The following is a 20,322-nucleotide window of genomic DNA, read 5'->3' on the forward strand; positions in this document are numbered from 1 at the left end:
TTTTTTTTTTTTTTTTTTTTTTTTTTTTTTTTTTTTTTTTTTTTTTTTTTTTTTTTTTTTTTCACTAACCCCTTTCATTAATTATTATTTTTGTTAAGTTACTATTTTAGTCCTCGAGCGTATAATTGCCCTCGCTCGAACAGGTTTCAAATTATCGACTCTATCACAAATTATCGACTTTAGTGATATATATTGTTGGTGAGAAGGTCTGACTTGTCGGGTATGTATCATGTTGGCATGGATGAGTCAAATCATTTCTTGAGTACCTGCACATCATATCTACTCGTACTAGTGTAAGACACCATGTTGAGTACATTTCACATTCTTTGGCGACGTTCCTTTCCTTCTCTGAATTTGCGAGCTTGATGGGTCGTTTGGTCCTCATCCTTGGCTTGGGAGCCTTTAAACGATTATCTTCATGATGAGCTAGCTTGATATCTCGAGTTCGAGTCATCGAAATAAGGAGTCTAGTGACCACATGTTAATTAATGAAATCGCTGTCATGCTTTTCGAGAGGTGGTGATTTGCCTCTACACTTCAAGGAGCATAGATGAAAGTTGATCCAATCACCTAATAATTAGGCTCCAAATTTTTTTTGCTTGAAGTTATAACTCACCATCTCTTTCCTTGTCGAAACCTAGATGGAAGATCTCCACCCTTGATTCATAGTACGAGCTGAGGTGGTGTGGTCTGCCTATCCAAGCTTTTTTCAGGTGAGTTAGACCACACTCATATACGTAACATGTCTCTTCTCCCATTTGTCTTCCATTATCGAGACGAAGTGACACAATCTAGAATCTACAAGTAGGAAATGTCCAAATGTGTAAAAAACATTTAAGACTGGTATCTAACTCCCACTGCTACATTGTCTAAGCTTCTTTCGAGTTAGGTCAAATTGACTCAGTCACTCGAATTGGCTAGTGACTCTATCTTGGCCCATTTGTTGAGGTTTTCAACAACGATACTAAACTTACGGGTGGTGAGTTAATGTGGTCGACTCTCCACTATGCAAAGGGCCACGAACTCAACACAAAGTGAGCGACTTGGTTGGCTAGCGAGACACCATGACAAGTCGTTTATGGTTCTTTGTGAAGTATAGTTAAAAATGGAATAATATCTACACTAAGGTTGTGCTAACTATATACAATCAAGCAACAAAATGAGACACTGTACTTACTTTTGTCATCTAACTTTGTTTTTCTTTGATCCTGTACATGCATATAGGCTACACTTTCGAACACTTTTAAATGAGACACTGTAGGCTTTTGTTTGCTCCATGTTTCTTACGATGTCTGGTCTCCCAATTCCACATGAGAACACTGATTCTACACATAAACTACACATAATACTGCTTCCGCCCAAAACTCCTTTGACATTTCTTTACTCTTTATCCTCGACTAGACCATACTAAGAATAGTTCAATTATTTTCTCTCGGCCACACCATTTGGTTCAAGCGAGTATGGTGTAATCAAGAATGATCTAATGCCTTAGTTACTCATAAAACTAAAAGGCTTAGGGTTAGAATGTGAAAATCATGGTAAAAAACCAAAAAGTTACTTTAGAAATGTGAAAATCATGGTAAAAAAAATTTCAACCGACTTACGTTTAAATAAACTAAAAATCAAACCGAGTCTAAACTAGAAAAAAAAAAATCGAAAAATACTCTTATTTTTAGTTTTGCATGGAAAATTTTAATATTTTATTAAAAAAAATATCCTTTAATTTAAAAAAAAAATTCAGAATAATATTAAAAATTTTAAAAGTTTAGAAATATTTTTTTTTTGGACGATTTTTTATTTATTAATTTAACTTAAAATAATAATAAGAAGAAGAAAAGAAGAAGGCAATGGATGACGTGGATTAGAGAAACCCTATCAGCATGAAAAACGTGTAATTGCAACTCCAAAATTAATAATAATAATAATAATAATAATATTTTTTTTTAATTTTTTAAGCAAAAAAGACAATTACCTTTTTTGGCTGTATTACGTGAAACCCATGGCTCGACGGATCAAATTTATTTATTTATATATTTTTATTTTTCTTTTCTAGAAATAAATTTAAAATTCATTCAAATCAACCCTTAATTTAGATTTGAAATTTGCTCGGAGAGTTTAAATAATCGAGCGTTCAAAGAAATGATCGATCAGTTAGGACAACAACCCTTTAATCTTTCAAACAAATGGACTCTAATTCTGGAAGAGGCCTATCGAATCACACTGAAAAGGGGATGAGCAGTAGACAACCTTTTAGAATAGCCTTCATCCGAGACTTAAACGTCTGATCAAACCTACGCATCTAGAAAAGAAAAAGAATGTCTCAAAGATCACGATAGCCGAGCAGAGAGGTCCACTATTACAAAAAAGAACAAAAAAGTCTCGAGCCAACAAACATATCATTAGATCTGCCTTGATATCGCTCTCATTAGTATTGTCAAACCCACGTAACTTACTTTCATCGCCAAATTAGATTAAGAGTATCATTTAACAACAATTAAGTACTAATGTCAAAAAAAAACACACAATTATTGCAAATGATTAAGCTCTTTTAACACGTTCTTCACCACATCGTCCATTTCAACTTTACATTATTAATTAATATTATTTTTTATAAAAATGATTAATTCAAGTTACTTAAATTATAATTTAGGATAATAATTTTAATTCAAAAGGTAATTTAAATGTGATAATTTAAATAAATTTAGATTTGAAATTGTTTGTTTAATAGGAAGTAGGTGGGAATTCGAATTTCATTAAAATTTATTTATTTATGTATTTATTTATGGGTTTGATTATTGAACAGATAAGGTGTAGTGTTTTTGAGTTGGTAAAGTTATGAACAGTGACAGAGGGAACACTTGGGTGAGGCCTTGTTTGACGAAATTTCATCACGGCCTCCAATTGAAACCTGCCACGTGTATAAGATCACCAAAACACCAACAACAGAATCTCCAGAAAAATAACAGACCAATCAACGTAAGAGCGCGTGTTTCATCGCATTAATGTCATTCATCACTCCAAATGGGAGACTGCCACGTAGGATGCCAAGTAATTCGAACCCATCCTGAAGTGTTTGTATGTTGAGTTAGGTCGGTTGAGCTCCAAACATAGTTCGGATGCAATCCAATTGTTCGGGTTCGCGAGATCCCACGTCTATCGGAGATGGGAGCAAAACATTCCTTATAATGACGTGGAAACCTATCCTTAGCTAACGTGTTTTAAAACATTGGGAGGTGCGGAAGGAAATATTCAAAGAAGACAAATGATATCAAACTAGGTTTGGGCAATGGGCCTCGAAGGGGGTGGATTGGGGGGTGTCACATCGATTGGAAAGAGGAATGAGTGCTAGTGATGACGCTGGGTCACGAAAGGAGTAGATTGTGAAATCTCACATTGATTGGAGAGAAGAACAAAACATTCTTGATAAGAGTGTAAAAATCTCTCATTGGCAAATACATTTTAAAACTTCGAGAGGAAGCCTAAAAGAGAACTATATCTGCTAGTAGCGAATAAGTGAACCCAACCTAACCATAAATGTTTTGGATTGAATTGGTTTGGGTTATTTGTTCAGCTAGCAAGCTGCTATACGTCTCTCTCCTCCACTTGCCTTTCGTCTTACATTTTATTTTCTCTCTCTAAACTAAAATTCAACTAAAATAAATGATAATATCAGACGCAGCCCAAATTTTGTCTCCCTCCAATCCCTAACACCATTTATTTTCTGCCTCTATCAGCTTAGCCGCGGGAACCGTACGGTAATTTCACCACTTCTTCGGTGACAATCCGGCGAATCTGATTCGATACTGGACTCCGATCAGTGTATGGAATGACAGACTACCGAGTGCCACCGGCGATGAATCTCTGGGCGGATGAGAACGCGTCGATGATGGACGTGTTCACAAGCACCGATCTGAGTTCCTTATGGGTTACGCCGCCGCTGCCGCAGCCACAGCCGCAGTCGCAGCCGCTTTATTCCTCTGTTTCCACGGCGATTGAACCAAGTAAACCCGTCGGTCAAGAGCCGCCGCCGCCGTCCTTAGCGGTTTTCAACCAGGAGACTCTGATGCAGCGCCTCCAAGTGCTGATTGAAGGCGCTCAAGAGAGCTGGACTTACGCTATCTTCTGGCAATCTTCGTACTACTCCGGTAGTAACCTCTTAGGGTGGGGCGATGGATACTACAAAGGCGAAGAAGATAAAGAGAAAGCTAAATCGAGCACCTCAAAAACAGAGCAAGAGCGCCGGAAGACGGTACTTCGCGAACTCAACTCTCTCATTTCTGGTTCCCCTGCCTCCGATGACGACGCCGTCGACGAGGTCGTCACCGACACCGAGTGGTTCTTCTTGGTGTCGATGACTCAATCGTTCGTCTCCGGTGTCGGATTACCGGGACAAGCATTTTTCGATTCGAACCCTATTTGGATTAGCGGTTCCGATCGGCTTGCGAGCTCGTTCTGTGAACGAGCTCGTCAGGGTCAGATTTTCGGATTGCAAACAATGGTTTGTATTCCGTTGGTGAACGGCGTTGTTGAATTAGGGTCGAGCGATTTGATTTTCCTGAACTCTGATCTGATGAATAGGGTTAGGGTTTTGTTTAATTTCAATAATCTGGAGGCGGAGACTTGGCCAATTAGTGGCGAGAATGACCCGTCGCTTTGGATCACTGAGCCATTATCAAACGCCATTGAAATTAAGGACGCCATTGAAACTCCAAGTTCTTCTGTTCCTCCTCCGCCTCAAAAGAGTAACCGGCAGCCGCAGCCGGTTCAGAAACAGAGCTTCTTAACCCCCAAGGAATTGAACTTCTCTGAATTTGGGTTTGAGAATGGCAGCTTGAAGGCGGAATCCGGGGAGATTCTTAATTTTAGTGGCACCAAGAGGAATTCTCACCCCAACACAGACAACATCTTGCCTTCCGGCAACCCGGGCGGCAGCGATGAGAACAAGAAGAAGACATCCAGTAACGAAGAGGGGATGCTTTCTTTTACATCTGGTGTGATTCTTCCATCCTCTGGCACCGCAAAATCGACCGGTTGCATTGTCGATTCCGACCACTCCGACCTCGAAGCATCGGTGATCCGTGAGGTGGAGAGTAATAGAGCGGTGGAGCCGGAGAAACGGCCGCGAAAACGAGGTCGAAAACCAGCAAATGGTAGAGAAGAACCATTGAATCATGTTGAAGCAGAGAGGCAGAGAAGAGAAAAACTAAACCAAAGATTCTATGCTCTTAGAGCTGTGGTTCCAAATGTATCAAAAATGGACAAAGCTTCACTTCTTGGCGATGCTATTTCTTACATTAATGAGCTCAAAGGGAAGCTTCAAGCTGCAGAATCAGATAAGGAGGAGCTACAAAAGCAATTGGATTCAGTGAAGAAGTTCATATCAAGCTCAGATCAAGAGGTAAAAGCGTCGAATTACGGCATCGAAACCGATATCGACGTGAAGATAATCAGCTGGGACGCGATGATCCGGATCCAATCTAGTAAGAAGAACCATCCCGCTGCACGGCTGATGGCGGCATTGGAGGAACTTGATTTGGATATCAGCCATGCGAGCATTTCAGTTGTGAATGATTTGATGATCCAACAAGCAACTGTGAAGATGGGCAGTCGGTTGTACACTCAGGAGCAGCTCAGGATAGCTCTGTCGTCGAAAATGGGCACTGCTCGGTAGCTCCCTAGCTCGGTAGCCATTGTTGGGTTAGAAGAGCTCCATCCAAGCTCTGTAAAATACTGTTCTTTACTTGTTCTTAGGTAGATGATTCACATGAAGAAGACAGAAGAAGGTAGTGGCTTTGCTTGGCTCCATTCACGTGAATAGTTAAAACAACTTTCAATTATTGTATATATACAAAGCCATAAAACTTAATAATTAAAGAGTTTAATTAATTTACTCTTAAGAGTGTTGCTATGAGTTTTGTTTGATCGGTGGACATATCAACTCCAAGTTTAAAACCTAATTTGTAAAAATTATGCATTAACAATAGAATTAATTCATTCAATTATTGGTTTGAAATTTTAATTAAGGGTATTTAAAAAAAAAATCTAATGACCCAATAAATAAATGAACAACATTTAATTTTATTAAAAATAAATAAATAAATCTAGAGATATAAATGAATATTTGTGAATAAATAAAGAAAAGAAAAAAAGAAATAAACAATTTAATTTCAAATCATAATAAAATAATGTTGAAAAGAACGCAATAAAAATAAAAAATATATTTATTTATTTATTTATTTATTTATTTGTGTCGATTCCCTTTATGAACTTTTAATTTAAAAAGGCGGCCCAACCCAAGTGGGTGACAGAACATATTCAATTAATCTTTAAAATCAAATTCACTATACCTTCCTTAATTGTTTTACAAAAATAGTTACCATTCGAATAATTTTACAGTGACCCGAGCCACGTAAATACTCAACTATTAATTTTTGGATCGGGTTGAATTAAGTTGTTTTTTTTTTTTAATTATTTTTAAAAATTATACTTATCTACGATACATGTTATATTAATAACTAAAATCTCATCAAACTCACAGATCACCTGAATTACTACATAAGTTATAAAAGTACAGTAGAATTGGATTGGGTCAGATTGCAACCCTATTATCGAGTTAGTTGGGTTGACCTTACAATAAAAAGATCTATCCCGCTAACTAACCCATCTTCTATTTTTTTTTTTAAATTCAACCCAATAATAATAATAAAATAATAAAAAAAATCCTTAGCTCGAATCAATCTTTAAATTTCGATTTGGTCATCTAAATATTTCTTCTTTTTTTTTTAGTTTGATTTAATAAGTTATTTATTATTCTTTTGAAGCATAAAAATGTACTAAGACATTTAGCTTTTTAGCTTCGAAATCTTTTAATATCAAATTTAAATTCATTTGATGTGAAAAAGGTATTCTTCATTAATATATTTATTTAAAAATTCTCATTAAACACATTTTTTTTTTTTTTTTTTAATGATGGGTATCAAAGTCAATCGGTTGACCAATAAATTCTATTATATATATATATATATATATATATATAGATTTTAATGTAAGAATAAATCCCTAGTTATCCTTAATTTTTGTATTATGTCTAAACACATTGTATTGACCATTTGTATGACATTTTGCAATTTGCCTCAAAAGCCACCAAAGCAAACTTGTCCATTTCATTAGATCATACTTCCCTAATTAATAATTAGTTTTAAGGGAAAAAATAAATAAATAATTCATTTTTTTTCTTAAAAAAAAATAATTTTATAACCCGACCAATTGAAACCAAATATATTACCCATTTTCCTAATTTATAATTATTACAAAATCGCAAATTAAAAAAACAAAAACACATAGATATTTTCAATACTGGACAGAAATTCAAAGTTTTAAGAGTATTATTGAGATAAAGGGCAAATTTCATGGATATTTTTATTAATTTAATCTTAATTATTTAATGTTTTATTTGTAATTTAATATTATTCAAGGTATGAATCGAGTATAATCTTGAATAATACGAGGTTGATATACATAATGATCATGTTCAAGTAATAACTTAGAAAGTCAGTATATGGATAAGGTTGAGTTTGTTATTCGAATAATACTATTGAATAATTTGATCTAAATCGTTCATGTAGATATATATGAGTGGAAGTATCATTTAAGGCTGAATTATGAAATAGTTAATCTTTATTTATAAATCATATTTTATCTGAAGACGATAATAATTATTTTCCGCTCGAAATTTTTGAACAATTAAAATTAATAATTTTGTTCAGATTAATTTTATTAAATATTCTTCTAAAACAAACAAAATAATTTTTTTGATCATTGATAATGCATCAACCTCGTTGAATATGTGATGTGCGATGTGAAACAGAAAATAATAAATTTATTTAATTATGTTAGGTTGAATGACACTGTAATCTATATGGGTCACGACTGTATTTATAGATGTGTATAATGAGAATTATAATGTAACAATTCGGGATTACATTGTAACAAACCAGACAATCATAGATTCTTCTTAATTCACGGTAATAAGTAAATTATCTTAAGATATGATCTATTTACTTTTAACGAATTATATCCTCATACAAAAATTCAATAAAAAAATTTACATCCAATAAAAAAAAGATCGATAACGAGACTAAGGGTTGTATGGCTATACTAAGTTCACGAGACTTAGATGGATCAAGTTCGTTACTAAGTTCATGCTGACAACATTTTTAAATTGAAAACAAACGAAAATATGCATGCTCGATAGAAAACAGAAAGCTCTATAAACGTATATGTTTAGTTTACAAACGAGTTAAAAGAGGGTCTAAGACGGTTCGAAATAAAATTACTAAAATTGAGCTAAACGAGAGGTAAAAATATGTTGAAATTTATTTTATAAAGATTCGTGATTAACAATAATTTTGATTATTTTATTTCTAATACAATATTATTCATTATAGGAAAATTTTAAAGTTATTATTAGTATAATCTTAAACAATATGTAATTGACATATTACGATGGGCCTGATGTGACACATAAATTACCTTAAAACCTACTCTATAGGACCTGAGAATGATCCCTTCTTCGGGTTACTTGCCGTCATCAAAATATCGAACCACGAATGAAGAAAGACATGAGATAAAAGCATATGGCCCCAATTCTTGACTGGGGGATACCAAAGGCCTCTGCCCTTCCGTCTCTTGGATAGATTAAGAGGGAGGCTAGAGCTTTTTTGGTTTTTTCATGTTGTCAAAGAGTTGAACAATGAAAATAGATGGCGAGTGCATAATCGAATTGAACAGGTCATGTACGAACAAGGTTCAAGTCTACCGGTCTGTTAGAATGCCTCAGCTGCATTCATCACTGCACTTCCACTTGATACCTATTGTGATGATAAACGGCTCATCTCGCCTTGACCTAGTAAATTGTTGTAGTGTCTCAACATAAAACATACGTGTTTGGAGCATCGAACAATGTCGAAAGGGTATCAACAACACCAAGCAATTGTTGAAAAACCTTCATCTTTGTAGCATTGTGACACTCTGTAGCATCATCTCGATGTTATAAATGTCCTCAACTCATAGTTTTGCAGTGTCGAGATGCTATGTCCTCGACTATGGAGCCCATGCCAATCAATCAAATTAAAAGTTACATATTGATATTTCTACAATATACCATGTTCTCTACTTTAACATCAATAACGTGAGATCCCACATCAGTTAGCGAGGAAAACGAAACATTCTTTATAAGGGCGTGTAAACCTCTTCCTTCCTAGCACACCCGTTTAAAAACCTTTATAAAAAAAAAAAAAAGACAGACAACACAAATAAGACAATATATGACACGGGTTGGCATGAACTATTACAAATATGATCGATAAGCTAGATGAAAATGAAGCTTAAAATGGATAGCTATTTGTGGTGAGAGCTATAATTAGGGTTAGTCAAAGCAAAGATATCGGGTATGATAGGTATATGAACTGAAACTCAAACAAAAACTAGTTTGGTTGTTACCATTCCAACCCAAAAGCCAAGCTTTGATGCCATGAGTCATGACTCCTTTCTCTCTTAATCTCTCCCAATCTCTCTCTTTATTATACATTCCAAGGGAAGCTTCATAAACAAACAAGCCCCATTGTGTAAACATGAATTGCCTATCATGCCAAGCCCTTCCAAGGACCCAATCTGATAGGGAGGATGAAGCTCAACAGACCTCTTCTAGCGTAGGCAAATCGTGTTGCCTACACATATCACGACGGTGGTCGACCGAGCTGACACCTCGGTCGTATGAGTCGATCAAATCCAACAACAATATTGCCTCGTCTTTGCACCAAAAGGCTAAGAATCGTCGTATTCAGAGCGATTGTGGCCGGAAAGAACCGAGGTTGATTCGGTGCTCTGGGATGAGAAGGAATTGGAGCTTTGAGGAGTTGGGGTTGAGAGATCAAAAGAAAGGGAGGCTCCATTGAGGTCTCGTCTTTTAGTTTTTCCCATGTTGCCTCTTTCTCTCGTGTTTATATTTCGTTAATAATGTTCATACTTCATTGGCTAAGCGTTCTAAATGTTATAGGCATGAATTTCTACATTTTTAACTCAAAATGAAAGACGAAAATAATAATAAACTAATCGACTAAAAGAAATATCTCATTGACCAATATTTCATTGACCTTTCCCTTGTTTAACCAATGCAAACAACGGTTTTTTCCATCCAATAGAAACTAGAGTTAGCTTATCGATTGTATAACGAGTGTCGATATGTATATATATATATATATATATATATATATTAAATGATATACTTAAAGCTTCTATAGGGGAATACTTAAAATGATGTATTAATACAACAATAATTTATATATTAATTTAATATAATTTAAATTTTTATAACATTTTTGTGTCTTTAATCATTTAATATTTTATTGTAATGAATTTAGTTTTATATGTTATTTTGTAAAACAAGTTAATTTATATTGCTTTTAATTTTCTTTTTATTAATTTCAATTTTAATGTAAAATTATATTGGACTGATTCCAATTGGTAGTAAAATAAATTAAAATGAAAATAAGAAAATTTTATTATGCATTTTTTAGGTTAAAAAACAATAAAATAATACTTTCGTTTCTATTTTTTTTGAGAAAAACTGAAGAACAAAAATAAAAAGTATAAAAAAAAAAAAATAAGTTTGTTATTTATGTTTGTGCTCAAACACAAACAAAAATGCATAAATATCAATCAATGTCTGTCGTGCATTGAGATGTCAATATCAATACCCGGTAGTGAATGTGTCTATCGTCAACATTCTAGTGCAAATCATATCTCTATCTTTTTCAAAGCACATCAAGACCAAAATAATGTCATAATCACACTGCTTTCATGTTCTTTAATAGTTTGGTTGGGCGGGTGGATGATATTGATAAATAAGTGAGTGAATATCGATCTCTTCTAGCTCTTCGAACTCGTATTCCTTTGTTGTCCATGTCTCTTAAAAAAATATAAAAATCTCTACCAAAGTAGCATATGTTGTACCTTCGGCAGATTCTTGTATAAATAGTTTGCATGCTCATATAGAGCTCCCTTAAGACCAGATCATTATAGATTTGGTATCAATCGTGACATTTGAGAAACTTGTCTATGTCTTGAACACTTGAAACAAATTAACAGTCCAAGCCCATTACTAGCAGAGATCGTACTCTTTGGACTCTTTTCCCATTACTAGCAGAGATCGTACTCTTTGGACTCTTTTTCGAGATTCCCCTCAAGGTTTTTAAAACGTCTGTAGGGAGAAGTTTCCACACCTTCATAAAAATACTTCATTCTTCGGTTTCCAATCGATGTGGGACCTCCCAATCCACCTCCCTTCAAGGCCCAGCTCCTTGCTGGCACATTGCCTTGTGTCCACCTCCTTCGTGTAATAGTCAAGCTCACTACCAGCAGACTTCTCCCTCAAAGTTTTTAAAACGTGTCTGCTAAAGAGAGGTTTCCACACCTTTATAGAAAAATACTTCATTCTCGTTCTCAACCGAAGTGAGATAACATTATCTAAAAGGCCCTCCATGGGAGACTTACATTAGAATTAAACAAACAAACAGCTGATCACATTTTGAACCAAGCAAGATGCTATAAAATTAGAATGAACAAACTGTGTGACATTAATATAAGGGATATCCATATTCAACAGGGATAAATAAACATGTATATCTACACCTCCAGAATTTTTACCCAATCACTCTTTAACTAATATAAAAACTTACACATATTTGAAAACGCTTCCGATCGCCTTCAATCCGGGAGAGTTCTACCTTCTTTCTCAACCCAATCTATGCATACAAAAACCGTCCAGCTTCATGTGAAAATCCTTCAAATGGCGCCATCGTCATCGGTTGAACGTTCATTCCAGACGATACGAAATCACAGCAAAAGCCCCAACTACAACAGGGAAATCATAAGAATAATGTCATACATGTTATCAATAATTTAGGAATGCGAACTCGAACTCAGCTCTAATTCTTCTTCTTTCTTGCATCTGCTTTCCAATTTCTTCGACCGAGCACCTTTTTCGCTGTCTCTGAGACGAGCTGTTCGGTAGGTGGCTCCGAGTGTGATCGTGTTTCTGATTGTGGTTCGGGATTAGAGGGCTGGCACTGGATTTGACCCTCACTGGTTGATGATTTTGCAGCCATATTAGAACTATTACAAGAGGCTTCTTCTAACCCTCTTGATACACTGGCATTTCTTGCTTCCTTCTTCCAATTTCGACTACAATGAACTCGAGTCAAGGGATTGTTCGCAACGCCATTTGGTTGAAAATAAGTTCCTGTTTGAGTAGGGTGTTTTATGGTTGAAGCCTTCTTTATTTCTTCTTCTAAACGTTTCCGAGCTCTATATCTGCGTTGCCTTTCTCGATTCTTCAGTCGACGAGTCATGATATCGTTGTCTATTCTGATGTATTTTTCTTGATCTGTGAGCTTCATCGGAAAACTACTCTCTGCTTCAGCAACGTGCTTATTTTGCACGATTTCCATTTCGAGGAAAGTCGGATTCGAATCACTGCTTCATCGCCTAACCCTTATCTTTCAGACGACTTGCCAACAGTCTACGAACCTAATACACAAAAATGAAGGTTCTGTCAATATACAACGAATAATATAACACAAAATTCAAGATTCTACAAAAATACAACAGATAGTGTTTGCAAATGTGAATTGTTGCAGATAAAAGAGTTTACAATAAAAAGCAAAAGATATTCATAAACTAGAGTCAATCTACTAAAAGATTCGAGCTAACCGACGCAGCATTCCAACTAGTTCAAAGGCGCTATAACCGAACTGGTAAAACGAGAATTTTTCTTCAGTTTTTGCTAAATCAAACCATTCGATGTTATTACTATAAAACACTCGACTTCTCTTCACCGTGCTGCATACATGAATGCAGATGTTTCTGTTCAATAGAATATTAGAAATCAAGCACTTGATATTCGCACATCAGTATAACAATCGAGCAACTTACAGATATGAAACACAATCTGCTAGAAACAATGCACATTTAACAATATGATATTATCTACTTTAAGCATAAACCACCTAGAATTTATTTTTTGTTTCACCCAAAAGGTCACATATCAATGAGGATGGTCTTCCCCTTATCTAGCCAAGGCGGGACTTCGGTTGCATTCACAACAATCTTTTCCTTGAACAAAGAAACATCCAGCCGGGTGAGTGTATCACATAATTAGACAAAGTCCTCTTCACACGATACACACCACCTGTTCGATAAGCTCGACCACAAAACACTACGACCATGCCATCGATGCACGCTAACACAACTAAGTTAGAAATAAGACTTTGATACCATTTGTTAAGGGCACAGAACCATGCACATGTCCACTTTGGGCATAAGCCCTCGTGGTTCCAGTTTCGGAAACACCCAAAATGTCTCATACTATGCAGGCCTTTTCTTTCTTTATTACAACATTCTCGACCATAGAATTCGGCCTGAGGGGTCAACCCGGTGGCTTCTATGAGAAAAGCGGCACAAAGGAAGCTCTAGGGCTTGTTAAGGAAGGTGGCAAGGCTAATTGAACCCCATCTAGTAGACTCCCTGGTTGGCTCATCCCCTTCGTCAGCTCTATTATCAGCTCTATTATCGGGATACTATTACCTAGGTTCGGAAAGTTTGAATGTATGGCAGTTTTCCAAAACAATATATACTCCAATTTAAAGAATAAACGAGATGCTGTAGATATGAGTAAAACAGGGCTTTTGTGTTCCTTTTACAAAAGCTTCCATTTCCATATGGGAAGAGTAGCAGAGCAACTTGGAATCCAATTAGAACATGTTAAAAGAGAAAGGGATAGGAATACAATTCACTATGAGAAAGCGAAAAGATAATAGAAATTAGGGCATCAATTTGACCAATAGCTACCAAAATACAAACATCTTCCTCATTTCAACACCATAATAATAGAGGGCTTTTTGGGTAAAAATTTCACCGATTCAGAAGCTAGAAGTTGGGGATTCACATTTGGGATTTGAAAACAGAACAAGAACATAAGAACCAGGAAGATCCAGAAATAACCGAGAAGGGGAAATACGAGATAGCCAATAAATATTGAATCAAATCACTGAAACGAAAAACAGGAAGAGAAATGTTGAATCTAGCGAAGGGTGGAGGATGACGGAGGCCAAAAAAAGGGGGGAAATCGATCCAGAAAGAAAAAATTGAGGAAAATTACAGCTGAAGAACGTAAAATAGAAGAAGATGAAAAAAGGAATCGAGAGAAAAGCAATATAAATACCTTGGAAATGAAGATCTGCACGCTTTGATTGGAACTATTCACGGAGGAGATAGAAGAAGGCGAAAGCTATATATAGAGAAGGAGACCAGAACGATGATGTATGATTTTCAGACGCACGTATTCGACGGAGGATTCTCTCGAAATGTTTTTTTTTTTTTTTTTTTTTTTTTTTTTTTTAAATACTCCAAAATAATATTTTTATTTTTATTTTTTATATTTTTATCATTAATTTTGAATAAAAAACTATTAATATTTTAAAAGTTTTTCGCCAATATATTTGAAAATTATCTATTTATTGCTTCATGATTATCTCTTTCTTTAATTTTAATTTTAAAGATCAGCATAAAATTTTTAAATATAAAAAGAATTTTATTTTTTCGGAGAGGGTTAATATTGCATTGGCATTTTTGAAACATAATCAACTCTATTCATAAAATAGAAAAATATTAATAAAATAAAAAGATTAAAATGATGTCCTAGTCTACAAAATAAAAATGCAACTACCCTACTCAGGTTCGATGGTATTTGATGCACCGCTGCCGCCGTCAACCGTACAAGGGTGTCTTGCATTTTACGTGAAATATAAAAGTAGCACAAGACTCACTTTAAGAAATACTTAATGAGTGACCATACTATTGCGGTTAGAGAATGCAAACGCATGCAACAGGAATAAAATCTATCATTTAAAATCGTATTCTCTTAGGCATCTTTCCAGTCCAAGTCATCGGATACACATTTATTACTCTACACACGACCCATACATGTGAATGTGGACCCACTAGACAGTTCGCCCTAGACCTCGTGCTGGCCAGGCTAGAGTCTTTGGTGCTGTTGTCGGACACCCAAAAGGAATAACAACCGTCATAGGATCATGATAAACATGATGATCATTTTCCATTTCATAACGTACGCGTTCGTACTAATCATAAGCTGAAACATCTCGATGCACGTGAACATACATTTATGCATGAGATTCCAATAGCATAACCTTTAAAACATGTCTATCTCATAAATATCCTTATCTCAAAACCTTTCATCACATGTCATACATCTCATGGCCCAACGTAATTATGTCACAGTATATCATAGCATTTCATAGCATATTACAATTTTTCAAGGCATAATATGACATCCATTTGTATTCTAATGTTAGAAGGGCATATCACATTAGAATAATGCATTATTTCCCCACGAAATCTTCATTCATCTCTCTAATCGACGTGTGATCTCACAATCCACCCCCTTGGAGGCCAGCGCCCTCGCTGACACATTACCCAGTGTCGGGTCTAATACCATTTGTAACAGTCCAAGCCCCACCGCTAGTCGATATTGTCCTTTTTGAGCTTTCTCTTCTGGACTTCCTCTCAAAGTTTTAAAACGCGTACGCTAAGGAGAGGTTTCCACACCCTTTAAGGAATGTTTCGTTCCCCTATTCAACCGATGTGAGATCTCGCATAAATTCTAACACTGGAGTCAGAATGACAACACACTGTAAATATGGAAGATATACTCCCACTAAAGTTACGCCACTTAACCTAAGCTCAACTTGACATCTCGTGCACATCACTAACTTAAGCATCAAAAGGGGTTGAATAGATCAAAATCTTTCATCCTACAATAAAATAAGAATAATAAGATTCTTGATTATGTCATTGACTAAAGAGGTCTAGAACGAATTTCTTTTATATTTTTATTATTTTCTTTCGCATGAGACCTTCGCAACAATATGATCGCTATTTGTTAGGCTCGGTTGGATTCAAACTCTCATCAAACTATTTGTTAGGACCGGTGGAAAGTGACCATTTTGAATCAAATGAATGGTTTAGCTCTGTTGGTTCACTGCAAGTCAAAAGATAACTATTTTGATGAGCAACAGATCAGCCCTGAAGGCAATTTCAATTGGAGCTTTAAAGAAAAATTTTGGCAGACAACATTGTATTAGTGCAATTTTATGAGCAACCACGGACTTGCTTCTGATGAAGTATTTTGGCCAGAAAAAAGGAACTGGCTTGGTGCTTGACGTGACCATCATAACTGCATTTGGGTTGCTAGCGAGAATGATATTTTCTTACGTCTTGGTTCTCAAGATTTATATCAATTAATGTACCCATGGAAATGATGTAACCCAACACTTATGAACTAATTATCGATAGAGGCATAATGCTTTACAAATGAAAACTCATGTGACGTTTTAAAAGGTCAATCCTTCCCTACTTGTTAAAACTCAACATAGTTATATTTTTTTTTTTCCTATTTTTTTCTTAATTCATCGTTAAATATGTAAGATCCCACATCGGGGTTGAAGAGGAGAACAAATCATTTCGTGTGGAATCCTCTCCTTAGTAGATGCGTTTTAAAACAGCTAGGTTTATGACAATAAGTAAATGGCTAAAGCGGACTATATTTGTTAGCAGGGAACTTAGACTATATTTGAAGCATGGCAATCCTGGATGCTATGATTAATTTTTCAGGTATCACATCGTGGATGTTGATTTTCATGTGGTAAAAATTACATGTTTTAGGTTTCACGTTCTTCATAAATTTATAAATTCCTTGGGTGTTTTTTTTTTTTTTTTTTTGGTTTTTGAAAAAGACATTGAAGAACATGAAGATATTTAATTTTTGTTGGAGGTTTGATGATACCCACTCCAAATTATAGTGTTGGTTAAGGTGTTACTTTCTATATTCCAATATTAAAACATGATCTTTGTGAGTATCAAAAGCTTTCCACTTATGATATCTATTTACCCTTTTGCTTCCCTAGCTGTTCATATTTTCTTTGCAACTTGCCAACTTGCACACACCCACTCATTATTGCCTACTACTCCCTCTTCTTTCTCAACAAAATGAGGCCCATAAGTCGTTTTATCGTCATATTTTTCGACAAACAAATTTATCGTAGGTAAAAGTGAGAGAACTTCGATGATACAATTGTTAATTTATGACAAAACGCATGTTTTCTTAGAGATGTACACAGATTGAGTTTGGTTGATTGTGTTGGTGACCCGAACAACTCGAATAGAGCACAAATTGGGTTGGATTGGGTTGTCGAGTTGTTTTCTTCTAACGACCATAAATTCTTGCATGCTCAAATTCGCTGCTAATTTTATCGAATGTCTCCATCCTCCGTACAGAGACTATGACACGTGCATAGAGTAGACTCATATTTAAATTCATAGTCTTATGTTAGAATAAATTGTCGGTTTTAAATTATTTTATTTTGTAATTTTTTTTATTTTTTTTTAATTTCAGTATTTCGTATTTAAACACATAAAACCATGACTGTTTTCTAGAGAAGATATGTTTTAAATGTTTTTGACATTTATATTATAAATGATGTTTTATTTTAAGAATTATATTTCCGCATTAGACATAAGCATGAGACGTTAGCAACGACTCTATGTATCTAGAAATCTAGGGTCGTTACATTTTCTTTTAAATAATATATATTAAATTAATAATTAAAATTTCATAAAATTTAAATATCAAATATTTACAAGTTACAATGCATAACTAAACTCGGTTACAAACGTTACATATTCTTAATCTTTTTTAAAAGTAGAGTATGATTGTGTTGGACTCTAACTCTATTTTCAAATTGGTCGAGTGAACCCGACCAAAAAAAAAAAATTCAACCTACAAACTAATTTGAATCATCAATTTTCCAAAAATTCAACCGAATCTAAACTGAAAAGAAAAAAAAATCTAACTAACCCAGTTGGTTAATTCAGATGGGAGAAGTCGAACATGGGGCAACTCGAACATCTTTATGTTTTTCTCTAGTATAAGACGTTTCCATGTTGAGTTTTGCTTAAACTTTAAATGGGTATCTCGGACATGATTTCACTAAAAGTGTCTTTTAACATTTTTTCATGTATTTTAATTATAAATTTTTAGTGTTAAGTGACGTCTCTGACCAGTACATATATAGAAAAGTCGAGTTGTTACACACTGGGAAGTACACGTTATTCGTGTAGATAGTAACTTTCATTTCTTTTTAATCTTTCTTAACTATTATATCTTTAAGATCACGAAATGTCGGAATTCTTCTATGTATCTCTCATTTACTCTATCTTTAAATATATTAATACATGAAGTTAATAAATAAATAAAGAAGGCAAAATAATTAAGATTAAAATAGTAAGTTTGGTGTAGAACTTTCAAGATAGAGCATCTAGATCTAAACTTTTGTACTAAGAATAAAATATTTCACATTACTTTATGATTTAAAAGATTCTATTTATTAAATATAAACTTTAAATATATTATAATAAGTAGTAGACGAAATGTTAGTCGGTATCTTTTATCTCATTTAGTTGAATGTTTGTAACCGTTATACGAACAAAGTTATTGAATAATTTTAATAGTTCATAATCAAAATAATGGTCGTTTATAACTCTCTTAGAAACCTTTTAAAGTAGGAAAACTAAATAAAATTCGAAAGTGATCCCGAGATAAAAATTAAATTTAATCGATAATTAAAAAGGTCAACTAGAATAAAGTTGAATTAATTAGACTTACATCATTGACCAAAATGTTAGATGTTGGTGAATTTTATAGAGTAGATATAAAAGTTCGGAAGATATACTAAATAGAATCTATTGGAAACTTTTGATCGTTCATAGACTAGATAAACGAAAACAAAATATCAAAATTCAGAGACTAAACTTGTAGTTTAATCTAAAAGATCATTAACACGCCAGTTCAAGAACGAGAGACTAAACTTGTAGTTTAATCTAAAAGATCATTAACACGCCAGTTCAAGAACGAGAGACTAAACTTGTAGTTTAATCTAAAAGATCATTAACACGCCAGTTCAAGAATGAGAGACTAAACTTAAAATTTAACGGTTTTGAAATAACCATAGAAAAGAAGAAAGGAGGGCATTAGGTGGGTTTGTAATATCAAACTGAAAGAGGAAGGAAACCCTAATGAGGTGAGGAGGTATACAAAACTTGGTGTCCTATAACTTGCAGAAGGACCAAAATGTTGGGGATTGGTTTTTGAACCAAGAGGAGGAGAGGAACTATAACACCCCAAAATCGTGAGCTTCACAATGGGCCAAAACGAATAATAGCGGTAGGTTTGAGCTGTTACAAGTGATATCAAAGCCCGATATCGGACGATGTACTAGCGAGGACGTTGGTTCCCAAGAAATATCTAATGGAGAGAGAAACGGAACATTTTTTACGAGGGTATAGAAATCTCTCCCTAGTAAACCCATTTTAAAACCGTGAGACTGACAGCGATACGTAACGAGTCAAAGCGGACAATATCTACTAGCAGTGAGCTTGGGCTATAACGGACAATATCCACTGACGATGGGTTTAGGATGTTACACGAGAGATTCTAAGTTTGACAACGATAAGTTATGAGCCAAAACAAATAATATCTATTAACAGTGAGTTTGAGCTGTTACAAATGGTATTAGAGCTAGATATCGGACAATTTACCAGCGAGGACGTTGGGCACCCAAGAAATATCTGATGGAGAGGGAAACAGAGCATTTTTTACAAGGATGTGGAAACCTCTCTTTAGTAAACCCGTTTTAAAACCATGAGGCTGATGATGATAAGTAATACGCCAAAACAGACAATATCTGCTAATGGGCTTAGGCCATAACGGACAATATCCACTGACGGTCGGTTTAGGATGTTACACGAGAGATTCTAAGCTTGACAACGATAAGTAATGAGCCAAAACAAATAATATCTACTAACGATGAGTTTGGGCGGATACAAATGGTATCAGAGCTAGATATTAGACAATTTACCAGCGAGGACACTGGGCTCCCAAGGAAAATCGGTTGGAGAAGGAAACGGAACATTTTATACAAGGATGTGGAAACCTCTCTTTAGTAAACCCGTTTTAAAACCGTGAAGCTAACAATGATAAGTAATACGCCAAAACGGACAATATCTGCTAACGGTGGGCTTGGGCCACAACGAATAATATCCACTAATGGTGGGTTTAGGATGTTACACGAGAGATTCTAAGCTTGACAATTATAAGTAATGAGCCAAAACAAATAATATCTACTA

At 34.9% G+C, this 20,322-nt stretch overlaps 2 protein-coding genes and 1 long non-coding RNA gene across 4 annotated transcripts; 2 read left to right on the forward strand and 1 right to left on the reverse strand.

Annotated features, from left to right (window-relative positions):
* The first annotated feature begins 2,704 nt into the window (after positions 1-2,704).
* On the forward strand, positions 2,705-19,486 carry LOC111466938. Its single transcript, XR_002714454.1, has 3 exons — positions 2,705-2,715; positions 11,023-11,028; positions 19,149-19,486. It is a non-coding gene; the product is annotated as an uncharacterized LOC111466938 (long non-coding RNA).
* On the forward strand, positions 3,627-5,856 carry LOC111466936 (transcription factor MYC4-like). The gene has a single exon (XM_023111626.1). The coding sequence runs from the start codon at positions 3,827-3,829 to the stop codon at positions 5,669-5,671; it is 1,845 nt and encodes a 614-aa protein (XP_022967394.1). The 5' UTR covers positions 3,627-3,826; the 3' UTR covers positions 5,672-5,856.
* Positions 11,591-14,395, reverse strand: LOC111466937. 2 transcript variants are annotated; one of them, XM_023111627.1, is made up of 2 exons: positions 14,282-14,395; positions 11,591-12,588 (listed from the first exon to the last, which is right to left on the reverse strand). In XM_023111627.1, exon 2 carries the CDS (start codon positions 12,507-12,509, stop codon positions 11,988-11,990), a length of 522 nt encoding a protein of 173 aa, XP_022967395.1. In that variant the 5' UTR covers positions 12,510-12,588; positions 14,282-14,395; the 3' UTR covers positions 11,591-11,987. The 2 variants fall into 2 exon arrangements, with proteins under 2 accessions (XP_022967395.1, XP_022967396.1); XM_023111628.1 differs by lacking the exon at positions 14,282-14,395 and adding an exon at positions 12,772-12,919.
* Positions 19,487-20,322: the final 836 nt, after the last annotated feature.

Source organism: Cucurbita maxima, unplaced genomic scaffold, assembly GCF_002738345.1.
Source record: "Cucurbita maxima cultivar Rimu unplaced genomic scaffold, Cmax_1.0 Cma_Scf00032, whole genome shotgun sequence".
Classification (NCBI taxonomy): Eukaryota; Viridiplantae; Streptophyta; class Magnoliopsida; order Cucurbitales; family Cucurbitaceae; genus Cucurbita; species Cucurbita maxima.